The following is a 24245-nucleotide window of genomic DNA, read 5'->3' on the forward strand; positions in this document are numbered from 1 at the left end:
TCATTCCACAACTCAGCATTTCCATGCATGAATGCAATGTAGCATCAGACCGCCTAAAGGAAAAAGCTTTTAACTATTATTTGTCTGAAGGACTAACATTTCTCGACATTGAGCTGGCTTCGTAGTAAACAGAGGAGGATTTAAAAATGTGATCCAGCCTTTAGAAGAAGAATGTTATTTTCTAAATCAGTTTTACAATTCTTGGTAAGAAATGCTACAATGCAGCACAATATTTAGCAATAATTATATGCTCGCAAATTTAAAAAGCAAAATTATATTCAACAAACAAGCTCTTCAATTACATCTAAAGGTGTTTCATTGCATCAGCTAGGGTTATTGCATCATACTCTTGGTTCATCAAAAGAAAAGAAAAGAAATCTTATACAAGTATAACATAGTCTACCTAAGGTTTTCCTGCATTTTAGGGAGAAAGGGATGAAAATGTATCTTACAATTAGGTAGACACATATCTTGATTATAAGACAATCAATTACATAAAATTTCCCATACAAGACATTCTATTTGAATGCTGGATAAAAAGGACAGTATTTTACATTCACAACCGAGACTCACTTGAAAAGCAAAGAAAAATTGTTTAGCTATCAGAAGAAGAAGTAGACTTCCACTAAGCATGCAGATTACACGTAATATAAGCTTTCCTAGCACAGAAATTTACTTGGCAACACCAACCTGCTTTTAAGTTCAACTTACATTCCAATCATAATTTGTTGTTACAAAAGCATATTTTAAAACTTTGGATGTTTTATGGAGCAATCTTCTTTAGCAAGGTTCGCTACAAATCACTCAAGTCAAACTATAAAAAGGTAAAAAGCGGAAAAATAATTTAATCTGCAGTTTATAACAGTAACTATGGTCTTCCAAATGTGGTTTATGCATGGCAAGTTAGTTAGTTAATTGGAAGCAGTGCTCAGAGATAACCCAAAGCAAAATTAATGACTTTGATATAAATGAGATATAAATCCTAGGCAACTTAAAGTACTCAAACTAAAAAATCTCTAGGGATAGATGGTATTTATCCCAGAGTGCTGATAAAGACTAGGAGGGGATTTGGAAGACACTGACAATCATTACTATTTTACACAACGAGTGGTTAAGGTTTGGAATGCACTGCCTGATAGGGTGGTGGATACAGATTCAATAGTAACCTTCAAAAGGGAATTGGATAAATACTTGAAGGACAAAAAATTGCAGGGATATGGTGAAAGAGTGGGACTAACTGGATTGCTCTTCGAAAGAGCCGGTGCAGACTCGATGGGCCGAAGGCTTTCTTCTGTGCTGTACTATGATTCTATTCTATGATTATAAGGGAGTCACTGGACTCACTATACTGGAAAGAGGCCCATATATGCAATAAGGGTGACCAATCTGACACAGGCAATTACAGATCCATTAGGTTTACTTCAACTCTATGTAAGATAATGGAATAGAATAACAGGAGTAAACTTGATTATTATCTATAGTCAATAACCTGATAAATAGCAGTTGGCAAGGCTTCAAAAAGGGATAATCCTGTCTGACCGACCTTCTCAATTTCTTTGAGGAAGTGGCAACCTAAGTAAAGTCTGGATAATCCTATGACATGGTGTACCTAGACTTCCAAAAGGCATTTCATAAAGTTTCATACGAAAGAACATTAGTTAAATTCAAAGCTATGAGAATCCACGATAAATCTTGAAATTGAATCAAAAATTGGCTAGATGTTAGAAAACAACAGCTACTTGTTAGATTAGTTAATTTCAGACTAGGGAAAGTATTGAGTGGAGTGCCCCAGGGAGTGGTGTTGAGGCAATTACTTTTTTCTAATTTACATCAATGACCAGGATTCAGAAACTCATTGCAAAGTAGTCACCCCTTGGTGCTTGATTATCCAAGCTTGCTCTCTCAAGTTTTAGTTATACATTTCAAGAAATACGGAGCAGAAACATTTGCACATCATGCTGTGGGATTTGCCACTGTTTGAAACGTTGTAAAATCCTGGCACTGATTAACTGGAATGGATAAAAAGATGCAAAATATGCAATTAAACAGAGCGGGGGAACGCAACTATCCTGTTTGTGGTAAATGTCAGATTAGATTTTTCCCGATGAATTGATTTATTTTACAGATTTCCTTAAAAGCAGAATGGTCAGCAACTGTTTGAACATTTCATATGTTCAAAAGAATGTGCTCTGGTCTTGTCAGTTTGGATATTAATTATATTCAGCAATACTTGGTACTTAAAAAAATGCTGCATAATTTAAACTAGATTACGGACAGGAGACATGATTTTTATGTTGACACTAGGGGCTGGATTTTCATTGAGGCAGCGGGTAGGAGGCGGGACTACAACTTTCGGGGTTGTAGTCCCGCCTCCATCGAGCTCTAGTCAGCCCACGCGATTTTGACTTGATTGACCTTGTTGAACCCGCCCAGCGGGCTCAGCAGGCCAATTAAGGGCCGCCCGGCAACAGGTAACATCACAGATTGACATTTCATCTGTCAAGACCTTTTGACAGGTGAAATATATCAGCATTTCACAGCTGTCAAACACTGAATCTGTACTCTAAGTTAATTCCTTCCTCTCAGGATGATTTAGAGATCTCCCCAGAATTTTTGACAGATCGCGGCCATTCTGCTTTCTGTGCCGGTGAGATGAGGGACTCCCGAGGCCTGAAGGAAGGAAGGCTGTAAAGGTAAGTACATGTAAGTAAAACTTCTTTAAACACTTTACACACACCAAACACACTTACCTCTTCACTCATGCACCCATCACTCACCTGAACACCGGACATCTCGAACCCTCCAAACCCTTCATCCCGACGGCCCGCCTCGCTAACTTGGCGTGGTTTGGAGCTGTCGGGAATCCCACATTTCACGAATGAAAATAAAGATTAGGCTAAAAACTGCCTGTTAACTACCTGTTAACAGGCAGTTAATTGGCACTAATCCCCTTCCCACCTCGGGAAGGTGGGTCCCAGTGCGGCTCGGGTACCCGTCTCCTTTGAAACTGGCATGGAGGCGGGTTGGGGGCGGGATGGGTTCGTGCCCCCCGATTTTGGGATTTTAACCCCCCACACGCCTCCAATCCCGCCTCCACGGCCCAATGAAAATCCTGCCCTAGTTGTCTAGATTAAAGAATGTCAATAGAAGAGAGGAAAAGTAATTTTGCAAAGCCTGTAACACAACTAAGATGGGGGGGGGGGGGGGTTGTCTTTATGCCTTGGAACTAATTCTCAACACAATTATTTTCAAAATGTTACAAGCTTATGACTTTTTTTTTACTGTATCACTATTTTTTGCAATTGGTCATTAGAATGCAGTGCTTCTCCAAAAATTTGGATAACCAGCCACATAGTGAAATGGAAGGTTTAAACCTTTGCACAATGGGTATTCTGTTCAGTTTCAAAATCTCTTCCTAATTTTATGTGCAAAAAGTATTCATTAAAATCTCAGTGCATCAGTCAAACTGTCTCCTCCACAAACACAGTCCTTCTAGTAGGTAAATTCTATGCATTATCTCACTGAAATAATTCATTAACAGTGCAGTTATACTGTATGCATCGGCTTGAGTTGCTGCCATTTTTAATAGTAGTGCTTGTTCTCTAATCAGGCAAAGCATGGGTGCTCAAAACTCATGCACTGCAGTCTACAGCTGCGATTTTCTCATCGGTGTCAGGATGGGGGCGGGTCAGCTGGTTTCCGGGTTCCAGTCCCGCCCCCAGCTGCCTCCGCTCTGCAGACATGATTTTCCCTTGATTGCCTTGTTAAGCCCACCCTGCGGGCTTACCGGCCAATTAACAGGAAGCGGGTCTGATGACGTCATTTGATGAGGCGTCATCTGCCAGTTTCCTTAAAGGGACCATACACAATTTTATTTTGACAGTTGATTTTTCAGTGTTTGACAGCACTGAGGTGCTGAAAACACTGACAATCACAGCACAAAGGTGAACTTTTGCACCCAAGCTCTCCAATGACTCCCTCCATATGCTTATGGAGGGAGTCACAGTACGCGTAAGGAAGGAAGAGACCTCCACAAGACACCAACTTACCTTGCGCCTCCAACCAACCCCCTCTATCTATTTTATCACTTCCCCATCTCATTAGCCACCCCTCACACTTGAAGGGATAATTACTAGTCCTAGCCCCTTTAGGGCTACTGCGGATCAGGCGTATTCCTCAGATGTTCACTTCCAACTAAAGTTTGAGGTAGCCAAATCCTAAAGACACTTAATTGGGTCTAAAGGTCCGGACTATCTCTCCCTAAAGGAACAGAACAACCTGAAAATGTTACCGTCCTCCAGATAGCACTTTTAATAAGTTTAGCTAGACTGTAACGTTCCGGATATTATGAGGGTCTGGAAAACTCCCCCAGAATTTTGCAACTCCTCACCAAAGAGTGTACAGAGATTGAGTTCGCGAGTTTGATACAGAAGTCTTATGTGAGACAATTCTAAAAATATATAGATTTATTAAAGAACCGACATGTAATTTACAGTTGGTGAGTCAATCGCAACATTAACAGTTCCAAAAAGAGAAAGTTTACAATCCTATTACAGGAAACTTTGGTTTATCCGGAGGTTATATGTCCGGAATACTCGATCTAACGACAAAAATCAGGAGCCGTTTTTTTTAGTTCTCATTGCTTTTTTTTTCCCAGTCAGGCACAGCTTCAGCTAGAGACGCTTGCAGCTGCAGCCGACTGTTTTGAAGCTGTTGCTAAGCAACAGGGTTTGTTGATTCACACGGAGCTTTTCAGTTCCGTATGTTTCAACATTAACGCTGGTATGCCCGGCACTTTAGATGGTACGGCACCAGCTCGGTCCCGTCAGTGCCGGATATCAGAAAGTTTCCTGTATTAGAGAAACTTACTCTCAAGTCTTAACTTCGCTACAGTTTTACAGTTCTTAAAGTTCTATTCAGGATATCCACCAAAATCAAATACCTTTGATCCCCGAGGTACAAAGAGTTGGAGACTTACAGAGCCGCCTCTGAAGCCGAGAATCGCTTTGCTCCTTTAAAGCGAGTCTACTATCCCATTTGAGAGTTCAATATTTATACCCTTTTCCAGTGGTATTTCCTTTAAGGTTTTCTGCTGATGTAAGCTAATTATCTCTAGTCATTTTTCTGCTGAGCCCTGCAATTCTTACAGTCACCTCAGCTGGTAACATTACAGAATTATATCTCAGTCTAGGTGTTCTAAGTTTACCATAAAAAACGGTGTTATGGCAGGTGTGTTTTTTACTTGATGTCATTTTTAAGAAGGCAGATGATTCTTACTTTTATGTGCTTCTTTACGAAGTGTAAATTAGAACACCTTATCCAGAGTGAACCATTGTCTCATTCCAAAAGGTTCAGCCTACCGGAGCCTTTAACCTTCTGTTTCAATAAGGTTATTGATTCAGTGTCAACAACTATCTTATCTCTATAGCCAGAATGCTTTCACAGCTTTTTCATCGTTAGGTTTCTAGATTTCCAAACCCAGTTTGTCATGTTTTAATAAGGCCAGAATTCTTTCATAGAATGGTGCATTTTTCTGAATAGGTTATATGGCTTATTCCTTCACACACTCACCCTCATTCTACTGCAAGCATACCAACTAACAACACACAAGGGTGGGCACTTGAGAGGTTTACAGAATCACAGAATCACAGAAACCCCACAGTGCAGATAGAGGCCATTTCGGCCCATCGAGCCTGCACCGACACATATCCCACCCGATCCCCATAACCCCACGTATTTAATCCCCCCTAACACTAAGGGTCAATTTATCATAGCCAATCAACCTAACCCGCACATCTTTGGACTGTAGGAGGAAACCGGAGCACCCGGAGGAAACCCACGCAAACACGGGGAGAATGTGCAAACTCCACACAGACAGTCGCCCGAGGCCAGATTTGAACCCGGGTCCCTGGCGCTGTGAGGCAACAGTGCTAACCACTATGCCACCGTGCTGCCCAGGATATTTAGCCAATATCCATGTGAAGTTTCTGGTAATGTGTTGTCATACAGTGAAATCTCTTTTTGGACAGATCTGAGCGCTCATTGAGAAGTGTCTTACTGAGTTCCAGTGATTGTTCAGTCATAACTCCTCCCCCCCCCGCTATAGTGGTGTGTGTGCATGGAATGGCTTGGACATTAAAGGGATGCTTCACCGTGCTAGTGTGGGATGGTGTCAACCTGGTGCATCATGTGGCAGCCAGGGTTTACAGCATCAAGTGAAGAAAGTCTGGCCTTGGTGATGCCATCGCTGGCCTCACTGCCAGCAATTTTGTCAGGGGCTGATGCCCTGTGTCCAGTGCGGCATCAGGTGATGGCGGCGAAGGCTGGTGATGTTGGTGTTGGGGATGATTGTGGAAGGATTCGGAGGACCAAGGTCTGATTGTTTCATTGGCTCCAATGTTGCTGGAATAGATGGCAGCTGCAGGTGAGATGACAGAAGCGATCTGTCACTGGTGAGAGAGGTTCTCCCAATGAGGTGGCACTGGACAATCAGTTGGATTAAAAAACTTGTAAGCTAAAGAAATCTGTATATGTATTAAAAATGCAGTAACCAACATTTTCTTTGCTCTGAAACTCACCATGTGCAACATGGCATCCTTGACACCACTTCTGCAGCTGTCATCTTTGCACAAACATCAGACCAGACTCACAACACGCCACACTTACCTGGCGTGTTGTCCGGATGTCGTAAAACCCGACCCAGAAGCTGGAAAATCGAAAAAGACCCTGAAAACTGCTCACAAGTACCTGTTAATAGGCAGTTAATTGCCTTTAATCTGTTTCCCACCGCTAGGTGTCGGGTCCATTCGCAAATCGGGGACCCGACACTTGGGACGGTTGTGAGGAGGCGGGTGCGGAACGCACTGTCAATCAAAACGACTTTAACCTCTGACCCGCCTCCAAACCCGCCCTCTGAGCGCCGGTAAATTGCGGCCTTCATGGTCCTGTTCAAGTTATCCCATCAGTTCCAAAATTAAAAACCTCCACATTAAACTTAAAGGAAATTAAATGGACTGCCTGAAAAATGTTAAAATTTGGCTTAGTACCAATTGCAATTATACTACTGGCATTAGGTTGTTCCTCAGCGATTTAGTTAATTTGATTTACTTTACTACAGAAACTGCAGTTATACTGTGAAGCTGTGTTACACCGACACAGAATCTGTAGCAAAACTGCCCCTTAAAATTTAAATAAAATTGGTATTTTTATGTTGAACACCCAAATGCAAAATTATTTGAGAAAAATAAAGGTGTACAGTTTTTGGGGTGAGGGCATGGGAGGAGATTGGGCATTTATTACTTTCTCCTTGTCTGTGGTCTACCAGTACCACACACAACTGAGTAGGCACTCTGTTCCAAGAACTACTTTTTAACAATCTACTAGGAAGTATGATAATGATTCAGGATGATCGTCCTATCCCACACAGATCAAGAAGATCCCAGGTTTGATTACTGGTTCATGCTGAATTATGTAATCTCAGTTCAGTGGAGCGGGAGGGGAAGAGCGTAAGAGGAGCATTAGAAGAACCACAACTGGGCCTGGGGCTACTGAGGGGAAACAACTCTGCCAGGGTTCCCATTCCTGATTACTAAAATGATACATGTTTAAAACAATTATACATATACAGGATTGCACTTGACTGCGAATAGCTTGCCAACATTGGGCTCGTAGTTCACTTGGAAAAAGTACTAGAAAGATTTGTACATCAACAGAAATGCAATACTACATGAGTCAACCACTTCAGGAAAGGAAGGGAAAAAATTAGGAGAGTCAAGAAAGCAAAGTTAACACACGATTGACTCTAGCAGTTTTCCAAACCCTTACCAAGCAGCTGGAAACTGGAAATGGTCAGTCATTTTATGTGGCGAGAATAGATATTTTAAGGTTTCAGGTGTGGACCCTTCTTCAGAACTATTGAATGTGTCTAGCATTTTCTGTTTATGTTTCAGATTTCCAGCATCTGCAGTTTTTTGCTATTTGTTTATAATCTTTAAATTATTATAAGCTTGCTGTGCTTCAAGTGCATTGGCATTCCAGTGTTTGAATGTGTTAGAACATGGAATCATTTATGCAATTTACTAACTTCAATTGTGCCATAATGCAGGGGTATTGGATGCAGATCAGATACTTTCATTTAGGAACGGTCATCCTGGTCTGGTGTGATGTATTTCCTATCAGTCAGCTATAAAGCTATATTGATAAAGGCCTGTGGACAGATTGCCACGGTATTGTCTCCCTATCCCAAGCAGCACAAAATGCGTAGAATGAATGAGGAGAGAAAACTACATTTGAAAAAAGTTACTTTTTTTTTAAGTTGTAAGCCAATAATTGCACAAAAAGTTCTGGTCAAAACAAGTACAGTATCCAACAAGCAAGTCTCAGGTAATCATGATGCCACTAATTTTCAGTTATGTGTGCATACTTCTAATTACAGTTAAAATCATCCATTAACACTGTGTATCTGCATCATTCTGTTGAACTGCATAGCATGTTAGATCTTTGAATAAGATTACCTGTGAAAACACAGAGTACAGTATATACTAAAAACTGTAAATTAACAGTGATAATTAAATACTTTGTTTTGCAAGAATAGCTTGATCAGGTCACCGTGTGAAAATTCTCTGACTTCAAGTTAAAAGTGATATGGTATTTTTGCTTTTACTTTAAAAAAAAAAGAAAGTTCTACTTGTTAACCAGAAATCCCACCTCGTTTCCTCAGTAACCATAAAAAAGCCATCATCAGGAGCATCGATCCAGTTTGGCCGTTGTCTCTTGATCACTGGAATGGTGCCAGGCTGGATTATGTTGATGCCAGTCGACATTACATTTCCATTAGCCAAGTATGGGAAATGGTCAGCGTTCTGAAATAAATGACAGGGAACAGACCAAATTAAAGATATCTGTCATTTGTTAATTTGCTGTTGCTAACATTTGGTTTGCATGATCTTTAGTTTGCTTTTTCCCTGCAAAATCAATATGGATCTTTTCTAGACATTCACTTCACAAATAAAAGACTATGGGCTAAAAATTGGATAGTCCCCAAAAAGGGGCGCAGGGATGTGCGATTAACCCGCGCCTGTTCAATGTAATGTAGGCAGCACGCAAACTTCGTGATGCCTGCTAATTATCATGATAGCGATGTGCAGCCAAGCGCTAAACGTGCTGCTGAGTGGTTGCACACTCAGCAGGGGGCCCAAGTTCGTGTGAGGCTAGCACCAATTAAAGCTAGCCTGCTGTTCTTAAAGCTGGCCTGCAGTTCTTATAGGGGAGGTACATTCCGGCTGCAGCAGGTACTGGAAGTCGTTGAGGAGGAAGGAGTGTGCGACCTACAGGAAGAGTGAAGATGGCGCAACATGACAGAGAGAAGGCTCCCAGGTTTTCAACTGCAGCACTCGAGGCCCTGGTGCAGGAGATGGACCAGAGGAGAGATATCCTGTATCTACAGGGAGCCAGAAGGCCCTCCAGACAGACACTGAGAAGGTAATGGGAGCAGATAGCCATCATTGGCAATGCAAGCAGTGTAGCCCCGAGTACCTGGATACAGTGCAGGAAGAAGTTTAAGACCTCACACGAGTGGTCAAGGTCAGTAAACTAATCTTCAAATGCCATATCCCACAAACTGTACCACTAGCCTCACACACTGCTAAATTCACCACACCATAGGGGAACGGTAGCGTAATGGTAATGTCACTGATAATGTCACTGGGCTAGTAATCTAGAGATCTGGACTAATGATCCAGAGACGTGAGTACAAATCCCACCACGGCAGCTGGGGAATTTAAATTCAATTAATTAAATTAATCTGGAATAAAAAGCTAGTATCAGTAATGGTAACATTCAAACTATTGGATTGTTGTAAAAGCGCATATGGTTCTAATGTCCTGTTCGGTTGCGAGCATTTGGTTCATATGATCATTAGTTTGCTTTTTCTAATGTCCTTTAGGGAAGGAAATCTGCCATCCGTACCTGGTCTAGCCTATATGTGACTCCAGACCCCCAGCAATGTGGTTGACTCTTAACTGCCCTCTGAAATGGCCTAGTAAGCTACTCAGTTGTAGCAAACCGCTACAAAACACAATAATAAAAATGAAACCGGAGGGACCACCCGGCATCGACCTCAGCACTGGCTATGACAACGGCACACCCAGCCCAGTCGACTCTGCAAAGTCCTCCTCACCGACATCTGGGGACTTGTGCCAAAATTGGGAGAGCTGTCCCACAGACAAGTCACGCAACAGCCTGACACAGTCATACTCACAGAATCATATCTTTCAGCCAATGTCCCAAACTCCTCCATCACCATCCCTGGGTATGTCCTGTCCCACCGGCAGAACAGACCCACCAGGAGTGGCGGCACAGTGGTATACAGTCAGGATGGAGTGGCCCTGGGAGTCCTCAATATTGACTCCGGATCCCATGAAGTCTCATAGCTTCAGGTCAAGCATGGGCAAGGAAACCTCCTGCTGATTACCTACTGCCCAACCTCAGTTGATGAATCAGTACAACTCCATGTTGAACACCACTTGGAGGAAGCACTGAGAGTAGCAAGGGCACAGAAAGTACTCTGGGTGAGGGACTTCAATGTCCATCACCAAGAGTGGCTCAGTAGCACCACTACTGACTGAGCTAGCCGAGTCCTGAAGGACATAATTGCCAGTCTGGGACTGCAGCAGGTGGTGAGAACACCAACACGAGGGAAAAATCTACTTGACCTCGTCCTCACCAATCTACCTGTCGCAGATGCATCTGTTCATGGCTGTATTGGTGGCAGTGACCACCGCAAAGTCATTGTGGGGACAAAGTCCCGTCTACACACTGAGGCCACCCTTTATCGTGTTGTGTGGCACTACCACCGTGCTAAATGAGATAGATTCAGAACAGATCTAGCAGCACAAAAGTGGGCATCCATGAGGCGCTGTGGGGCATCAGCAGCAGCAGAATTGTATTCCACCACAATCTGTAACCTCATGGCCTGGCATATCCCTCACTCTACCATTACCATCAAGCCTGGGGACCAACCCTGGTTCAATAAGGAGTGTAGATGAGCATGCCAGGAGCAGCACCAGGCATACCTAAAAATGAGGTGCCAACCTGGGGAAGCTGCAACACAGGACTACATGCATGCTAAAAAGCAGAAGCAGCATGCTATAGACAGGGCTAAGTGATCCCACAATCAACGGATCAGATCAAATCTCTACAGTCCTGCCACAGCCAGTCGTGAATGATGGTGGACCAAAGGGAGGAGGAGGCTCCAAGAATATCCCCATCCTCAATGATGGTGGGGCCCAGCACGTGAGTGCAAAAGACAAGGCTGAAGCATTTGCAACCATCTTCAGCCAGAGGTGCCGAGTGGATGATCCAGATCGGCCTACTCCTGAGGTCCCCACCATCACAGAAGCCAGTCTTCAGCCAATTCGATTCACTCCACGTGATATCAAGAAATGGCTGAGCGCATTACTTACAGCAAAGGCTATGGGCCCCGACAACATCCCAGCTGTCTGGTAAAGACTTGTGCTCCAGAACTAGCCGCCCCTCTAGCCAAGCTGTTCCAGTACAGCTACAACACTGGCATCTACCCGACAATATGGAAAACTGCCCAGGTATGTCCTGTCCACAAAAAGCAGGACAAATCCGGCCAATTACCACCCCATCAGTCTACTCTCAATCATCAGCAAAGTGATGGAAGATGTTATCAACAGTGCTATCAAGCGGCACTTACTCACCAATAACCTGCTCACTGATGCCCAGTTTGGGTTGCGCCAGGACCACTCGGTTCCTGACTCATTACAGCCTTGGTCCAAACATGGACAAAGGAGCTGAATTCCAGAGGTGAAGTGAGAGTGACTGCCCTTGACATCAAGGCAGCATTTGACTGAGTGTGACATCAAGGAGCCCTAGTAAAACTGAAGTCAATGTGTGGAAATGGAAGCTATGTAAGAAAACTGAAATAAAATGGAGGAGTCACCATGTGTAAGGGATAATGGATAAATAATGCAGAGGTTCCGCAATGTTCTAAACAGAGGGCTCATAGGTAACCTCGTCAGACACAAGTGAGGTCACTACAGACGCCAGTTATCAAACAACGAGTCAATTAGAGAAAATGGATGAAGTAAGACGTAAACTAATCAAGGAGATGAGACAGGATGTGGAATAGGGTAAACTAATCATCAGGATGCAGGGACAGTAACAAATGTGTAACCAAAGAGATAGGACAGATTATGGGATAGTATAAGCCAGGAGGAAAAACCCCAGATAGAGAGCGAGGACCTAGGAGCAACACTCGACAGCAGGGACCTGGGGACAGAAACCCTATGTAGAGGTTTGGACAGAGATTGATCACCTCGGACCAAATCGGTTAATATCAATATAAGTTGTGAGTCTTATATTTTGGAATTGTACTTAAAATAATGAACGGTGTTTGTTAAGCATTTATTAAAGATAAATATTTGTACACGAGATCTGTTGCCTGTGTGTTTGTTCAGACCAAACTTGCATTTGAACCCTAATAGGAAAATTGCAAACCTATTTGTTCAATCTTTCGAACATTTAACGAAATCTGAGCAACACAATGGGAATCGGGGGGAAAACACTCCACTGGCTGGAGACATACCTAGCACAAAGGAAGATGGTTGTGGTGGTTGAAGGTCAATCATCACAGCCCCAGGACATCGCTGCAGGAGTTCCTCAGGGCAGTGTCCTAGGCTCAACCATCTTCAGCTGCTTCATCAATCACCTTCCCTCCAACATAAGGTCAGAAATGGGGATGTTCGCTGATGACTGCAAAGTGTTCAGCACCATTAACAACTCCTCAGATAATGAAGCAGTTCATGTCTGCATGCACAGACCTGGACGACGTTCAGGCTTGGGCTGATAAGTGGCAGATAACATTTGCACCACAGAAGTGCCAGGCAATGACTATCTCCAACAAGTGAGAGTCTAACCACCTCTCCTTGACATTCAACGGCATTACCATCGCTGAATTCCCCACCATCAACATCCTGGGGGTCACCATTGACCAGAAACTTAACTGGACCAGCCACATAAATACTGTGGCAACAAGAGCAGGTCAGAGGCTAGGTATTCTGCAGCGAGTGTCTCACCACCTGACTCCCCAAAGCCTTTCCACCATCTACAAGGCACAAGTAAGGAGTGTGATGGAATACTCTCCACTTGCCTGGATGAGTGCAGCTCCAACAACACTCAAGAAGCTCGACACCATCCAGGACAAAGCAGCCCGCTTGATTGGCACCCCATCCACCACCTTAAACATTCACTCCCTCCTCCACCGGCGTACCGTGGCTGCAGTGTGTACCATCTACAAGTTGCGCTGCAGCAACTCACCAAGGTTTCTTCAGCAGCACCTCACAAACCTGCGACCTCTTCCACCTAGAAGGACAAGGGCAGCAGGCGCATGGGAACACCCCCACCTCCAAGTTCCCCTCCTAGTCACACAACTGACTTAGAAGTATATCGCCAATCCTTCATTGTCGCTGGGTCAAAATCCTGGAACTCCCTAACTAACAACACTGTGGGAACACCTTCACCACACGGACTGCAGCAGTTCAAGAAGGCGGCTCACCACCACCTTCTCAAATGCAATTAGGGATGGGCAATAAATGCTGGCCTTGCCAGCGATGCCCACATCCCATAAACAAATTAAAAAAAACATTACTCATCTACCAACAATCTCTCTCAATCATACCTCACATTGATATGCTCCATCTCACCCTCACACTTACCACTGCTGCAAGCCTCACACCCACATCTCACAGCTTGCACACACAGCTATTCAACCATTACAGCCACATCAGCCAAACACAGTGAACCACACTCACTGACACACTTCTCTCTCTCTTGCAGGACAAGGTGGCGCATAATGGTAAGCAGCTAGTTAACTGGAGGGGGACAGGCGCACCGCCATATCCTGACCCTGCTCGAGGAGACGGTTCTCGCCATGATTGGAGTGGCTGTGACTGAGGCTGTGGCCAGCGGCAGTGCGGAATGCACTGAAGATGACGGTATGCTCTTACAAGCTGCAAATGGTGTAAGCATGCACCTCTTGCTTTCCCATCCTTCCCCTCACCACAACCCTGCGCTTGTGCCTTTCTCCTTTCAGAGACCCAAGAAATTCAACCTGACCAGGTAGCGGTGCAAGAGAAGAGGAAGAGGAGAGTAATGAAGAAGAAGAAACACCGTCATTTGATCTGACACTTGCAGCCAGAAGCTCAGGTACTGGCACTGTTCGGACTTTAGAGGGTGCTTAGAGGCGGGATCTGCATGTGGGCTGCAGGGGTAAAGGGTAGCTCAGGTGCCAGCTCCCCGAAGGATGAGCCGTGTAAGGTCCGCACCTCAATAATAGACGGACTTCGGGAGAACAGTTTAACAGGTACTTTACTGAACAGGAGGGCATTCTTTTGTTTGGACCCAAAAAAAAAAAAAACAAATTGGACTGTAAATTAACAAAAGTTCAACTAAAACTTAACAAATCAAATTAAAATTTGATTTTCCGGGTTGATGATGCACTCCAGTCCCCGCGGCGCCCACCGGTCGCGGAAATACTCAAGCGTGCCGGCGGACACCGCGTGCTCCATCTCCAGGGCCACCCGGGCGCGAACATGGCCGCGGAAGAGAGGCAGGCAATCCGGCCGGACGACCCCCTCGACCGCCCGCTGCCTGGACCAATTGATGGCTCTTTTAGCCAGGCCCAGGAGCAGGCCTACAAGGAGGTCCTCCAACCTGCCCGCTCCCCTCTGCACCGGGTGACCGTAGATCAAGAGCGTGGGACTGAAGTGCAACCAAAAATCGAGGAGCAGCCCCTTCAAGTAGTGAAAGAGGGGCTGCAACCTCTCACACTCGAAATAAACGTGAAACACGGACTCCTCCAGGCCGCAAAATATGCAGGCGGCCTGGGAGTCCGTGAACCTACTTAAAACCATATTGCACGGGACCACTCCATGCAACACCCTCCAGGCCAAGTCCCCGATGGAACAAGGGAGGACTCCCGCGTAGAGAGCCCTCCATTGGGGACCTCCGCATCCGCCGGTCGGCAAGACGCCACGCCAAGGCGTGTCCGGACGGCAGACGAAGATGGCAAAGTAGAGAGTGTGCAGGAGCAGCCCGTACAGGAAACCCCTCCGCGCGGAATGAAAAGGCACGGAGGGTATTTCCTCGAGACGGCTCAAGTTGTGAGGCGCCGGTTCCCGAGGGGAGTTTCGGGGCCGGGTGCCGATGAGGAATTCTGTCCGAATGGGGGTAAGCTCGGACGGGATCGTCCCACGTGCTTGAGCCGCCTCGATACACCTAGTGGAGTCGGGGCCCAGTGCCACTTTCACCGACTCGATGGCTTCGACCACGAGCCGGACGTTAGCCCAGGACAGGCGCCGCGCCAGCTCCTCCGGCGCCATCCAGCCCGCTCCTCCGCCATTGAGCAGGTCCCCGACTCTGGTCACCTTGCCAGGCACAGCCCTGCCCTCCGCCAGCCGCCCGAACCCGCGGTCGTGGAGGTGCGGATTCCTGAGCAGCGGCTCCCGAAGGAGAGCCGCCGCTCCTGACGGGGGAGAGCTCCGCCTGGAAGCGATGTCGTTCCAAACCCATAGCAGTTCCTGGTAGAAGACAGGCAGCTCCCGCAGGCCGGCACGCCTGCAGCCCACTTTCACAAACAGGAGCTGCGTGTCGTAATTGAGGCCGTGTAGCTGGCAGAAGAAATACATCGCCAGCGCACACCATCTCGGAGGATTCTCGATGTACAGGTATCTCTGCAGCGTCTGAAGACGGAAAGTCGCAGCCTGGGTGCGAAGGCACACCAGCGCCTGACCGCCCTCCCTAAGCGGGAGACTCAGAACCGCGGCAGAGACCCAGTGCTTCCTTTTGTCCCAGAAGAAGTCGATGAGCTTCTTCTGCATCTTGGCGACAAACGCAGGGGGAGGGATCAAAGTGACCAACCGGTACCACAACATGGCGCCACCAGCTGGTTTATGACCAGCGCTCGACCCCTGTAGGACAACACTCGGAGCAGTCCTGTCCAGCGTCCTAGGCGAGCGGTGACTTTGGCCTCCAGCTCTTGCCAGTTCGCCGGCCAGGCATCCTCGGCAGGGCTAAGGTAGACTCCCAAATAGAGGAGGTGCGTGGTGCTCCAGGCGAAAGGCCTGAACTCCTCCGGCAGGGAGTCCACCCGCCACTGACCCACCAGGAGTCCGGAACATTTCTCCCAGTTGATCTTGGCGGAGGATGCGTCCGAGTAAATCTGCTGGCATTCCCGCATCCTCCGCAAGTCAGCGGGATCCGTGACCGTGAGGAGCACGTCATCGGCGTAAGCCGAGAGGACCACCTCCACGCCCGGCCCTTGCAGAGCCAGTCCCGTCAACCTCTTCCGCAAGAGGTGCAGGAAAGGCTCCACGCAAATGGCGTATAACTGACCGGACATGGAGCATCCCTGACGCACCCTCCTCCCGAAGCGAAGGGGCGCCGTCAAGGACCCGTTAACTTTAATCAGACACTCCGCGGCGGCGTACAGAAGTCGGATCCGGGCGACGAAATGCGTCCCAAACCCTAATGCGTGCAGAGTCCCGAAGAGATACTCGTGATCCACCCTGTCGAACGCCTTCTCCTGATCCAGGGAAAGGAAGGCGACCGACAGACCAGCCCTCTGGGAGTGGTGGACGAGGTCCCGGACCAGATGGATGTTATCGTGGATGGTCCGGCCCGGGACCATGTAGGACTGGTCGGGGTGGATCATGTGGGCCAGCACGGTGCCAAGGCGAGCAGACATGGCCCTGGCAAAGATTTTCCGTGCTGAGGAGGGAGACCGGGCGCCAGTTCTTAAGGAGGCAGAGATCGCCCTTCTTAGGCAGCAGGACAATGACCGCCCTGCGCCAAGAGAGGGGCATCTCCCCGGTCGCCAAACTTTCCCCCAGGACCCGCGCGTAGTCGCCCCCCAAGACGTCCCAGAATGCCCTGTGGAACTCCACGGTCAGCCCGTCCAGCCCCGGGGACTTTCCCCTGGAGAGCTGGCGGAGGGCGCCGGTCAGCTCCGCCAGGCTTAGCGGAGCGTCCAATTTTTCGGCGCCCTCCGGGCTGACCTTCAGCAGGTCCTCCCACAAAACTCTGCGCGCATCCTCGCTGGACGGATCTGGAGAGAACAGAGCCCCGTAATAGGCGCGGGTCTCCGCGCTGATTCCCTCCGGATCCGAGACCAGAGATCCGTCGTCAGCCAGCAGCCCCAAGAGCTGCTTACGGACCCCCCGTCTTTTTTCCAGCGAGTAGAAGAAGGGGGAGCCGCGGTCCAGGTCCCGCAGGAGCTGGATCCGCAACCTCACGTATGCGCCTCGGGACCCGATGAGCTGCAGGTCCTTCAGCGCGCCCTTCTTCTCTTCGTACACCTTCCGCAGGGCAGGGTCCTCGACGACCTGACCGAGACGGGACTCCAGGTCGAGCACCTCCTTCTCCAACCGCCCGACCCAGGCCTCCCGCCTCTTGGTCGACCCCTTCGCATACTCCTGACGGAAGAGACGGACATGAGCCTTGCCCACGTCCCACCATAGCCTCAAGGAGGGGAAGCTCCCCCGCTACCTTCTCCAGTTGGCCCAGAACCGACGAAACGAATCCCGGAACCGCGCATCCTCCAGCAGCAGGTTGTTAATTTGCCAGTACGCGGACACCCCCCCACCCGCCGCGCGCGCAGTGGAGCGAGCTCCGCCCACACCAGGTGGTGGTCCGTGCACGGCACCGGCCGCATGGAAGCCGCTGGAATGCAGGAGACGTATGCCCGGGAAAGGTAGAGGCGGTCGATTCTGGACCTTCCTCCCCCAGACCTCACACTAGTGAAGGCGCTGCAGTCGGGGTGGAGATTTCGCCAGACGTCCACCAAGTCGGAGGACCCGACCAGGTCCCTCAACTTCTCCATCGCCGCCGGGCTTCGCGGGGGACCCGAACGGTCCCTCGCCTCGAGCGTGCAGTTAAAATCCCCACCGAGGATGACGCACTCGCCCGCGTCGACGGAGCCCAAAAGAGCGGACACTTCTTCGAAGAAGCGCACTTGCTGCGCACCGGTCTGAGGGGCGTACACGTTCACTAGATGGAGCGGCACGCCCCCCAGACGAACAGTGACCTGGAGCAAGCGGCCCGGCACGTGCTCCTTGACCCCCAAGATCTCCGGCTGAAAATGCGGGGCCAGCAAGATAGCCACCCCGCTGGAATTGTTGGAGAGGTGACTCATGCTGACCCCTCCTTGCCACTCCAGGAGCCATGTGGCTTCGTCTCCCAGAACGGTGTGGGTTTCTTGCAGGAAGCACACCGCATACTTCCCGTCCCGAAGGACCGAGAAGTTACTGAATCTGCGGCGCGCCTCCCTGCTGCCGTTGATGTTGAGGCTGGCTATGGTTATCTTCATGTCAGAAGCATAGTGCAACCTCTACCTACACCTAACGGGGGGAGGGAGCGCAGCCGCTGGTCAGCCGCCACTTCCTCAGCAGCCCAGTGAGGAACGTTCTGAGCCGACGCAGCTCGAGCGGGTCCACGCCCTCGTCCGCGCCCATGATTTTAACGGCGGCGCGGACGGACACGATGAGCAGCGCCAGCTCCGACCACCTGTCGAGGGCCAGCCGGATCTTATTGTGCCGACCTTGGCACGTGGCCATAAAGTCCCGGAGTTCCCTTACGGGAATGAGGAGAGACTCGGCAAGGGGCACGAGGTCATCCAGCGCCTCGTCGACAGTGGAGTCCAAATCGTCCTCCGTGCCCATCACCGAGTCCCCATCCTCCTCCAGGGGGTCGTCACCAGCGGCCGACCCGTCCGTCGCGCAGTGCGCAGCGAACGGCTCGGCCACACCAGCCGGCCCCGCCTCCGCCCGGATCCCACCCCCAGGATCGGCGGCAGAGGATTCCTCCCTGGGCTCCTCTAGGGGCGCCGGGCCAGAAGACGGCGGCAGTTCGGAGTCCCCCCCCGCCCCAGACGCCAGAACGACCAGAGAAACCGGGGAGAGAACAATTCCCAGCTCCTCCAGTACGTCCGACACCAGAGACGCGGCCAGGGGGCCATCCTCCTCCCCGCCACCAACCTCCGACCCAGTGGATGGGGTGTTTTGAATTAAAACCTCTACCAGGTCGAGCAGCCCCTGGGAGATGACCGGGTCGCATTGGGCGAGCTCATTTTCCTCGAGCTCGCCCGACCCAGACCCCAGGCCGCCCGACCCGGCGAGGGGTAACGGCACCGATAAAATGTCAATCCCCGCCGCGGGTTGTTCCGCACCCACCCCCACGGGCAGGGTCTCGTCCCCATCCCCGGGAGGCACGTGCCGGACAGACACATCTGCCTCAGCCTCCCAAGGGACAGGCAACCCCTGCCGATCGCTGGTGATGACGACAGCGGGGGGGGGGGGCGCAGTACCCGCGGCGGGCGACGACTCCCCCTGCTCGGAGGGACCTTCCTCCTCCCGGTCCTCCTCCTCTTCCAGGGGGTCACGCCTTCTTTTCAGCGCGGAGGGAGCGAGGGAGACCTCCATGTCTGCAGGGGCCTCCTCGTCTGCTCCCTCCGGCGGAGCAGGTTTGTCGGGTTCCTCGGGCCCGAGCCCGGTTGCAGGTATTGGCGTTTCCGCTATGGCGGTTGCGGCCACAGGCTCGGGCACGAGGCCCCTCCCACTCCCATCTGTCCCGATTAACTCCGCGAGGAACGCGGGTGTAAGGGGCTTAAGGGGCAAGGGCCGGCCCTCCACGGGGGGACCCGCCCTAAGGTGTTTTGATTTTTGCCGCACCTTCCTTCCAGCCGGACGCGCTCCCTCCCCCCCGCCGGAGGCCTTGGTGGCATCGGCCTCCGACGTTGACCGCGCATCAGCGGTTCCCGATGCGCGGGCAGATCCGGGGGGAGAAGTGGCGGCGGCGCCAGCCTCGGTCGCACTAGATGATCTGGCGGCCTTGGAGGCGGGGCAGTTTTTCCGAATGTGCCCCACCTCCTTGCAGGCGTGGCACCGCACACCGTCCGATGTCCAGAAGACGCGATAGGCGGTCCCCTCGTGGTGGACGACGAACGCCCCATCGGTGTCCTCCTCCCGCGCCAGCTGGATAAACAGCTGGCGCCGGAAGGAGAAGACGTGGCGAAGGCTGGCTTCCCGGAAGCCGAGCGGGATGGGCGTGATCCCCGACCTCACCTCCCCAAGTTGGCATAAATGGGGGAGGAGGAGCTCACCAGGAACATAGGGCGGGACGTTCGAGATGACGATCCTCTGCGCGGTGGCCTCGAGAGGATCCACCGGCAGGAAGGTCCCGCCCACGGTGAGCCCCTTGGCGACGGCCAGGGACATCGCCCGCTCCGACCCCAGGAAGAACACAGCCTTCCCGTACATTTTTGAGGCCGCGACGATGGCTGAGGGGCCGACAACCCCAGCCATGGCTTTAACGCAGGCCTCAATGGTCATAGTGGGGTGAGTGTAGCTCTTCACCCCAAGCTTTTTTGTCATAAGTTTGAAAGGTGACGGGGCAGCAGAAGCAGCGGGAGCAGCTGTGGCTGTGGCTGCCACTCCCGCATAAGTCCTGGCTGGCCCCGCCACCGGCGAAGATGCAGTCGCCATTATGGGGTGTTTTTATAAGGGCTACACTCACCCCAAGTCACAGGCCTGAAGGTGTTAATGGCCTCAGGTATTTTTTGGTCCTCTATTGAGCAGAGGGAGCTGTTTAAAATGAAGGCACAGCTCGCCCCTTATTGATTGAAATTGGGAGAGGGGCCTTCTCCCCTCTGCTCAATAGGCAATTAATCAATAAAGATGAAATTGAGGTGCCGCAGAGAGAGACAAAGAGAGAGAGAGGGGGAGGGGGTGGGAAGGAGGGAGGCCGCAAGGGCAGGGTTGCCACTCAGGATGGTGGGTGGGTGGGTGTTGGCAGGGGTGCACTCTCCGATGGGAATTTAAAGTCTTTGATGGTGGTGGTCTTCTGGCAGGGGGAGAAGATGTCTTCACCTGGGAAAGCTGGAGCTGCCCCAGGCTCAGTCCCACACCAGGTCTTAACGATGTAATAAATGAAATTGGACTTCACCTAGGCAGCTCCAGCTGTCCCAGGTCAGGCAATAGAAGGGGTGCTTATTAATGGTGTGTGTGGCCTAGTTTTTAACAAGAGCCACACACACACACAGACACCCCTTGATGATCCGGCCTTGTTTCTTCTTTTCTCCCCCCACCTAAAATACAAAGTCTTTGGGAGAGTGCCCCAAATAACACCCACCTGTAGATGTTCAGAAAGATGTTCTCCTTCCCTCCTTCCAAACAGTTGGTTGTTTTCTGTTGATGGTGGTTTCTCACCCCTCTCTCCCTCTCCTGAATTGGAGGCCAATTTGGGGAGGCAGTGATAGGAAAGGCCTCTCCCCTGGTTGATGATGTTGCTGGCCTCCTTTCTCCTCCTCTGTCCTCTCTCTCCAGGCACCTCTGTTGTTGTGATGATGATGGTGGAGGTGGTGGTGGTGACCTATCGTTATCCTCCTCTTCCTGGTCAGGAGACCACCACTTTCCACTCTCCACTCTCCTGGATTGGCTGCTCCTTCTCCTCCTGCTGACTGAGGCAGCTCTAACAGGAGGGCAACGTCAGACTGAAATACAGAAGCCTGCTAGGGCCTTTTATACAGGGGTGGTCACTGCCGGTACTGCAGTCTAAAACCAGTTCTTCCCTTAAAGGTACATACACAACAATTCCTCCCCTTTTAGATAAACAGTACATAACATTAATTTAACAACTAAATAATAACTAATTACAACTTTCTGGATATTATATACATCAACTGAAATAATCATTTATAAGTTCAGTCTTTGAGGAGGCTTCCTGATCCTGACTGGATAGCGCCTTTCTCGAGTATCCTGTTCTTGCGGCGAAGCTGATTCTGGTTCATGGTCACTGGTTGGTTCGTCAGCTTCCAATACCACTGCTTCTGAGGTAGACGCAATCTGTACTTCAGGTTGATTACCAGGTGCACCTTCTCGTGGCACGGGTTTGGCTTGTTCCTGTGACTCTAGAATCTGGTCAGCATGGCGCCTCACAATGCTCTCTCCAACGTCTACTGTGTACATTAGTGGTCCCTGCTGTGTGCATATCGTTCCTGGCTGCCATTTTTCTGTTCGGTAGTCGCGGGCCAAGACTGGTTGCCCTACCTTGAAGCTCCGGGTTGGCTTCTCATTTATGTGCTGGAATTGCTTATCCTCAACATCTCGTCTTATGTTTGGTTTGAGCAAATCCAGGCGACATCTTAGCCTTCGGTTGAAGAACAGTACGGCTGGAGCTTGGTTGGTTACTGCATGTGTCGCATTCCGGTAAGCAAACAAGAAACTATCCACCTTGTGTTGTAGTGGTATGTCGTCATTATACATTGCCTTTATGGCCTTTTTAAAGGTCTGAACAAACCTCTCAGCCAATCCATTTGTGGCTGGATGATATGGGGCAGATGTGTAATGTTTCACCCCATTATTCTTCAGGAACCTCTGGAAATCCTCAGACACAAACTGTGGCCCATTGTCGGAGCAAATCTGTTCTGGCAACCCATTCCTGGCGAAGATGGTCCTTAGGACTGCAATAGTTTTCTCCGTGGTGGTGGAGGACATTTTAATGACCTCTGGCCATTTCGAATGGGCGTCCACAGCGATTAGAAACATTGAGTCCATAAATGGACCAGCAAAATCAATGTGTACCCGTTGCCATGGAGATGAGGGCCACTCCCATGGATGTAGCGGGGCCTGTGGTGGAGCGTTTTGGACCTTCTGGCATCCTGTGTATCTCTTGGTCATATCCTCGATTTCTTTATCGATTCCCAGCCACCACACAAACGGCCTGGCTAGGCTCTTCATTTTTACCCCTCCCAGATGACCCTCATGAAGCTCATTGAGCACTCTATCTCTCAACTTGGGTGGAATTACCACTCGGGATCCACACATCAAGGTTCCCCGGCACACTGACAGCTGTTTTCTCCTTGGCGAGAATGCTGGCAACAGTGAGTCGCCATATGCTGGCCATCCCTTCACCGTCAAATCGTAGACCCGAGAGAGTGTCGGGTCATTTCGGGTTTCCTTCTCTATACTCGAGTTTGTAACAGGCAAACATTCGACTATGGTCGCATGGAATATCTCAACAGGGTCCACTGCAGGTGTTTCTTCTACCGTAGGCAACGGTAGGCGCGACAGCCCATCAGTGTTTCCATGCTGTTTTGTACCCTTGTACTCTATGTCGTACTGATGTGCCCCTAGAAAAAGTGACCATCTTTGCAGCCATTGCGCCGTCATCACCGGAATGCCCTTCTTTGGGTTAAAAATGGAGACCAGGGGCTGATGATCAGTCAGTAGAGTGAATTTCTGCCCGTGCAGATAGTGATTAAACTTCTTCACCCCCCACACCAGGCTGAGGGCCTCCCTGTCAATCTGGGCATAGTTACGCTCGGCTGAGGTTAGCGAGCGCGACGCAAAGGCTATTGGCCTCTCTGAACCGTCACAAAATTTGTGTGACAGTACCGCTCCAATGCCGTAAGGTGACGCATCACATGCCAACCGAATCGGTAGTGTTGGGTTGTAGTGGGCCAATACTTCTTTTGAAGTGATTAGGCATTTACATTCCTGAAAGGCACGCTTACACTCCTCACTCCATTTCCATGTCACTCCAGTTTGCAGCAGGGCGTTCAGTGGGTGCAGAATTGTAGATAAATTCGGCAAGAACTTATGGTAGTAGTTCACCAACCCGAGGAACGACCTCAGTTGCGACACATTTTCCGGTGCTGGAGCCTTGACTACAGCCTCAATCTTGTCCGGCGACTTATGCAACCCTTCCTCATCAATCATGTGGCCACAATACGAGATTTGTCTCCTGAAGAACTTGCATTTGGGGCGGTTGGCTCGTAGCCCATATTCCTGTAATCTCGTGAGCACCTGCTCCAGGTTGGCAAGGTGTTCATTGTCATTTTCGCCCGTAACCAGGATGTTGTCCAAATAACACTGTGTCCCCGGGATCCCTTGCAGGACTTGTTCCATTGCCCTCTGCCAAATAGCCGGGGCCGATGCTACCCCGAATACCAGTCGATTGTACTGGTAAAGGCCTTTGTTAGTGTTTATCGTGAGGTATTTTCTAGATGCTTCTTCCACCTCCATTTGTAGATACGTTTGGGCCAGATCAATCTTCGTAAAACGTTTCCCTCCAGATAGTGAGGCGAAAATATCTTCTATCCGCGGAAGTGGATACTGTACTGTGTGCAGGACTGGGTTCACAGTCACCTTGAAGTCCCCACAGATGCG

General features: G+C 49.7%; 1 protein-coding gene across 3 annotated transcripts in view; it reads right to left on the minus strand.

Moving 5' to 3' along the window:
* The window catches only part of mta3 (metastasis associated 1 family, member 3), a 383768-nt gene that overhangs the window by 80852 nt on the left and 278671 nt on the right, over nucleotides 1–24245 (minus strand). For all 3 annotated transcript variants that reach the window (XM_085980730.1, XM_085980717.1, XM_085980708.1), the window contains exon 19: nucleotides 8707–8861. In XM_085980730.1, coding sequence (XP_085836856.1) covers nucleotides 8707–8861 — 155 coding nt within the window. The remainder of the gene's footprint in view (nucleotides 1–8706; nucleotides 8862–24245) is intronic.

Source organism: Somniosus microcephalus, chromosome 3, assembly GCF_052327205.1.
Source record: "Somniosus microcephalus isolate GS21.2 chromosome 3, FLI_Smic_1.0, whole genome shotgun sequence".
Classification (NCBI taxonomy): domain Eukaryota; kingdom Metazoa; phylum Chordata; class Chondrichthyes; order Squaliformes; family Somniosidae; genus Somniosus; species Somniosus microcephalus.